Here is a 5,886-nt window from a genome sequence, read left to right as displayed (position 1 = left end):
AGGACCCTCCCCCACAACCCCCACTGCATCCCTCACCTCTTCCCTCCCATCCTTATCTTATGCTCTAGGGCCCCCCACACCATTACCTTTCCGCTCCACCCTCTCCACCAGCACCACCATCTCAACCCCTGGGAGCTGCAGTGTCTCCTGGAGAGGGGGGTGCAGCATGGCAGCCCCAAGGGTCTTGTGGAGGATGTCATCTCCAGGGGTCGCCCCTCTCAGTGGCTGGCCAGGGGTCTCCTTTCTGCTAGTGGCAGGGGGCTGGGAGGGGCTGGGGGGTATTGGGGAGCTGGAGGGTGATCCCCCACTGCCAGAGGAAGGGGAGGGTGAGGCATGGGCAAGAAGGGGTTATGCTGAGTGCCATGTTGGTGGGGGGGGGGGCGGGGCACAGCTTCCAGCCTTTGTTTCCCCTTCAGGCAGGAAACCATGCTCCCAAGGTGGGGGCTGTGACCATAGCTACCCTCCCCACCCTGGGGATCCCCCAGGACACCCCTTCCTGGCCCTGTTTATGTAGTGCTGCTAGGCAACTGCCCTGGCAACAGGCCTCTGCTCCCCCCCCCTCCCAAGCTGCATTTTCAGCCCTGGGGGGTGCTGTGCTGTACAGTTAAAGGGAGAGCCTCAAAATACAGGCACTGGAAGGGCTCCCCTCCTTATTCCCCCCAGCAATTGCTCTATTAACCCAGCCTGGAAATACCCCCCCTCCCCGGTCCCCCAGCCCCCCTCCCACACAAGCCAGAACCACCCCTCTCCCCACCCTGCTACTCCCAGGTTTATGGGGCAGCCCTCACCATTGAGAAATTGTACACTGTCCCTTTAAACACCTAAAAGAGAAGGGGGGTGCACCTGGATAGTCTAAGGGCATGTCTCAGGGGGATTTAAAGGAGTACCCCCACTCCCTTGCCCTCTGGTTTGTCCTAGTCAGGCAGTCCTTTTAAATTCCCCTTATAGCAGGGGGAGAGGGGTTCTCTCTTACCCCCTTTCCATATTGGCACCAGAAGGGATAAATCCTATCCCACCCAAAGACCCCCCTTCCCCCTCCAGTTCAGCCCCAGGCCAGCTGAGATATGTCCTGTCCCTTTAAGGAGTGAAAGGGGGAGAAAGGGGTGCTGGGGAAGGGGGTCCCCCAAAGCTCCCCCAAAGGAAAATAGGTCTTCTGTATTTGAAGGGGTGTCCCCCCTCCCCTGAAAGTTGACCCCTGTGCCTTTAAATAGTTTTGGGTCACCCCCCCCTAACATGAGCTCCCCCAGCCCCTTCCCCAGGGAGCATTTAAAGGGGTAGAGCAGTGTGTACCCACCTTCCACAGGCAGAACTAGAAGGGACAGAGCCTTTGTTAGTTTTATTGGGGGAGGGGTCTTGCCCCTAGAAGAAAGTCCCCCTCCAGACTCACCTGGGGAGGCAGCAGAGGAGGGGCACTGCCACTGGAGCTGGAGGGCACAGGCACTGCCCAGAAGTATGGGGAGGTAACACAGGCGCTGGGTGGAAGTATGGGGAGATAACACTTAAGCCTCCCCTGGGACAAGGGGTGGGAAGCAGGTAGCAGGGGGTCCCCAGGGCCCAGGCAGCAATGACGCAGAGCTGCTGGCAGCAACAACAATAACAGCACTGGTGGGGCTGGGGGGGCAGTTGGGTGGCAGGGAGCAAAGGTATGGGATATGCTCTCTCCCCACAGCACTGCTAGGGGACCCCAGGCCATGGAGGGTAGGTGATAATTTGGGGTTCCTGTCCCCCCACCCCCTCTGAATTAAGGGAGACTCCCCCTCCCCCGCAAGTTGGGTAGTGCCCAACCAGGGGCACAGTGCCTCACGCTGCTCCAGACTGGGCTCACCCCTGCTCAGCCTCTCCATCCCCCACCCCCCGGCCCCTCCCAATACACTGCTTCTATGGGGTGCTGGGGACAGTGCTGGCTTTGAGCCCCTCTCCAACAGGCAGTTTCTCCCTGGGGGTTGTCCTGAAAATGGGACTAATTAGCCTTGAGTGAGGCCCCCCCAGTAGCTCATGGGGAGATAGAGTAAAAGCTCTATTACTGCAGCTAGCTACAGAGGGGAGCTCCCCCTTAGTCTACCCCACCCCAAAAAAAAAAAAAAATTAAAGCTAATCCCCACCAGACAGACAGATGCATGGGATGGATGGACAGACAGGTGCTTTATTACAATGGTAATAATGGTTATACAGTGGAGATAATGGCAGGGCTGGAGGGGTGGGGGTCTCCCCTGTACCCACACAGGCCATGGAGGGTCTCTGGGGGTTAGGGATGCCCCCAGAGGAAAGTCAGTCCCATGGCAGTCAGGAGTAGGACCACAGAGAGGCTGAGGAGGACAGTGAGGACGACCATGCCCCCCGAATGCCCCCCAGGGCTGGGGTCGATGTCATGGAAGCTTTGGGGGAGTCCTGGGGGGGCAAGACATGGGTGATCTATGAGGATGGAGGGGTGGGAGGCCACCTACTGCCCCCCCTCCCACCCCAGGGGGGCACCAGTTTCTGCACAAGCCCTTCCCACCCCTAGGCATTGACCCACCCAGGGTGGGATCAAAGCCAGTGTCTCCTGCTGGGGAGAAAGCCCCCTGCCTGGGTCTCCTACCTCGGGTCTCAAAGGGCTGGGACCAGTTTGTGATGGCAACTTGTGCCATGGCGTGGTTGTATAGCACATAGCGGACCCTGCAAGGAGGTGGTGAAAGTAGTTGAAGGAAACCCAGGTATCTGGGCTCCCAGCCCCTGCTCCCCTCACCCACCAGGTCCTCACTCCCCTCTCAGAGCTGGGAGAGAGCCCAGGCATCAATGCCACCCCCCTGCTCCCAACTCTACTCCCCGAGCTAGGAGGGAACCCAGGCATCAGGGTTCCTACCCCTGGGAGCCACCCCACCCCCCAACCTCAGTTCAGTTCTCTCCCATAAAAATTTCCCTGCCCACCACCAATGTAGCTCCCCACCCCCTCACAGCTATGCCCCCCACACCTGTAGCTGTGCCCAGGGAGCACCCCCAGCAAACAGGTGTCGTTGAGACACTCCAGGCTGGGCCCCATATCGTAGGCAAACTCCTGTGGGGCCATGGGCTCCTGGTGCAGGGGGCTGCAGAGCGGCATGGGGAACGTGCCGGGCACCTTGTAGGTGGCGTTATCCCCTGGGGGGGGGAAGGAATTACAGGGAGCAATAGCAGGACCCCTCCCCAAGCCAGGGGAGACCCTAGGCTGGATCCCAGCCCCCCCACTCCCCAGAGTTGGGATTGAACCCAGGTGTCCTGGCCCCAGTACCCCCTACCCACCCAACACACACCCACCCTCTCTAACCTACTAAGCTCAATCCCCCGCTGGCTTACCTGTGGGCTGGACCTGTACCTCAATGGTGGCTGATGCCCGGGGGGCCTCACTGGGGTCCACGCTAGCCCGAAGCCACTGCTCATACAGGCAGAAGGCAGGGCGGAGCCTCAGGGTGGTGGAGAGACAGGAGACCCCGGAGTACAAGGCTATGGGGTAGTCTGGGGAAGTGGGGGAGTGGGGACAAGGAAAAGAGGAGACATAGAAGCAGGCCTCCCCATCTACTCCCACTTCCCTCCCAGAGCAGAGAAAACCCAGGTATCCTGGCTTCCAGTTCCTCCTCCTCTGCCCCCACATCAGTCTAACCCGTTAGGCTCCAGTCCCACTCCAGAGCTGGAAAGGAACCCAGGAGTCCTAGCTCCCAGCCCCAAGCTAGGAGAGAACTCAGGCATCCTGGCTAGTTCTAATAGAGCCCCTCCCTTTCCCCCTCACTATGGTGAGCTCAGACCACAACAACACCCCAAGACTCACCTAGGGGGGGCAGGGAGGCAACCCCCAGCCCCAAGCAGAGGGAGAAAAGCCCCACAAGCCAGCACCCCATGGCTGACCCAGCACCAGGACCAGGGAAACTTAAGGAAGACAGGCTAGGCTTGGGGCAGAGCTTAAATGGATACAGCCCCATCAGGGGCAGCTGGGAGAGGGTGGACCCCTGCCCACCGGGGTGCTATTTAAAGGGAAAGGGCCCTACACACACTGTTATTGCACTGTCTGAAATGTGGGGGGGGAAGAGGTCTGGTGGATTGGGGCAGGGCCTGGGAACTAGGACTCCTGGCTTCTTTCCTAGCTCTGGTGGGTTAGAGCAGAGGGGGCTGGCAGCCAGGACACCTGGGTTCTCTCCCAGCTCTGGGAGGGGAGAAGGGCAGGGGATAGGCTGGGAGCTAGGACTCCTGAGTTCTCTATCTCTATCTCGGAGAGATGAGAAGGACAGCAGACAAGTCCCCATTCCCCTGTCTGTGCTGTGTCTGTCTTGCTGCCTTTTGTTGGGGGCATGGGGGTGGCTTCAAGCTGCTGCTAATTTAAGAGAATGATTTAGCGCCTGGGCCTTGCACCCCACCCCTTCTCCGCTCCTGAGGCCCAATTAGCCGTGTGGCATGTTCACCCTGGTCTATTGATACGTGCGCCGCCAACCCCCACGCCCCAGGCTCGCTGCCACCATTCGAATCTGCCTTGATTAAAAGAGCCCATCACTCTTCCTGTCTCCCCCCCTCCCTCATGGGGTCAAGGGTGCAATGCATAAAGACTCACGAGGGTCTGGCATGTGGATGGAGGCTTCTGGTGGTTCTGATGCAGCAGTGGTCCTGAGGATGCCATTGGGACCTTGCTGCACTAGTGAGCAGCGGCATCAAACCAATTTCACCAGGGCCAGGCATGCAATGCACAAGGATCTGGGATGCACAAGAGAGCACGAGGACAGGGAATGCAATGCTTGTGAGTTGTTCTAGTGACTAGGTGGGCTTCAGTAATGCACAAAGGTGGTTGGGGGGATTCACAAGGTCCGAGTGTGTCACACAAGAATCTGGCTGTGATGCACGAGTGATTGTGAGGAGGGGGAGTAGGGGGTGTCTAGGAGGTTAGAGGTACTACTAGCGAGTGGATGGGCTGCATGAATACACAAGGGCTGGGTGGGGGCAGTTTCACAAGGGTCTGGGTCATAAGTGTTCATGAAGATGGGGAACATGGGGCCTGTGAGGTCTCCTAGTGGCTCCTAGCAAGGAAGACTGCCATGCACAGGTGAGCACTAGGGCAGGTGGGCTCATACACATCCACAAGTGTGAGGTGCTAGTGATCCATATGATCATGGGGCACAGAATGTCACAAGTAAAGACCATTCTATGTCAGACAAAGCCCCACCCCCCATGCAGGTCTCAGATCCTTGTGAACACAAAGCATGTTTGTGCGTGCGAGACATCATGAGTGATGGCAGGGCCAAGTAGCATGGTGCACTAGTGACTGCAGTGGGCGTGGTTGGCTGAGGGAAGGGGAAGGAGGGAAGGGCAGGTGCTGCACCAACAGCCATGTTAAACGAGCATGGGAGACCTGTTGCACAAATGCCACCGCTGTCCCTGCAGGCAGGGAGGGTCAGTGTTGGACGGGGGGAGGTGAATCATGGTGGGAGTTTGGGGAGGGGGAGGATTTTTTCCCCCTCCCATGGAGCCCCCAGCCCCTGCACTGGAAACTGCAACACAAAGCAAGTCCATCCCCCACCCCTCTCAAGCTCATTAAGGCACCAGCTAACCAGCCGGGTGCAGCCCACTGTCTCCAGCACAGTCCACCCCAAAGGCTCTCCTTGCTGCTGGGCTGGGGTCAGTGCTGGGGTCTGGCCTGCTTGGGGGGTGGTGGGGCAGTATGTTAGCATCAGCAGTAACACGGCCTCAGGGGTAGGAGGGTCTTTTGGTGAGTCTGTTGCCTTCCTTCTCTCCTTCTCTATTTTTCTTTCATATTCCTGCTTTCGTTTTTTCTCTTATTCATTCATTCCTCTTCCTTCACATTCACTTTCTTTGTTTCTCCCTGTCTTGTCCTATCCTTCTCTGTCATGTTCATGCTTTCATTCCCTTTTTTCTTTCATTCATTCCCTT

General features: G+C 58.2%; 2 protein-coding genes across 2 annotated transcripts in view; one reads left to right on the top strand and one right to left on the bottom strand.

Annotated features, from left to right (window-relative positions):
- GFY (golgi associated olfactory signaling regulator) overlaps positions 1-4,104 on the bottom strand; it is a 5,505-nt gene extending 1,401 nt beyond the window's left edge. Inside the window, 6 exon segments of the mRNA XM_014517148.2 lie at positions 87-183; positions 1,384-1,472; positions 2,579-2,655; positions 2,952-3,117; positions 3,313-3,471; positions 3,782-4,104. Of these exon segments, the coding sequence (XP_014372634.2) occupies positions 87-183; positions 1,384-1,472; positions 2,579-2,655; positions 2,952-3,117; positions 3,313-3,471; positions 3,782-3,932 (739 nt within the window). The 5' untranslated portion in view covers positions 3,933-4,104.
- LOC112547860 (GTPase HRas-like) overlaps positions 1-5,886 on the top strand; it is a 27,004-nt gene that overhangs the window by 10,047 nt on the left and 11,071 nt on the right. The window lies entirely within an intron of this gene.

The sequence above is a fragment of the Alligator sinensis genome, unplaced genomic scaffold (genome assembly GCF_000455745.1).
Source record: "Alligator sinensis unplaced genomic scaffold, ASM45574v1 scaffold647_2, whole genome shotgun sequence".
NCBI classification, from domain to species: Eukaryota; Metazoa; Chordata; order Crocodylia; family Alligatoridae; genus Alligator; species Alligator sinensis.
This window is presented reverse-complemented; position numbering and strand designations above follow the sequence as displayed.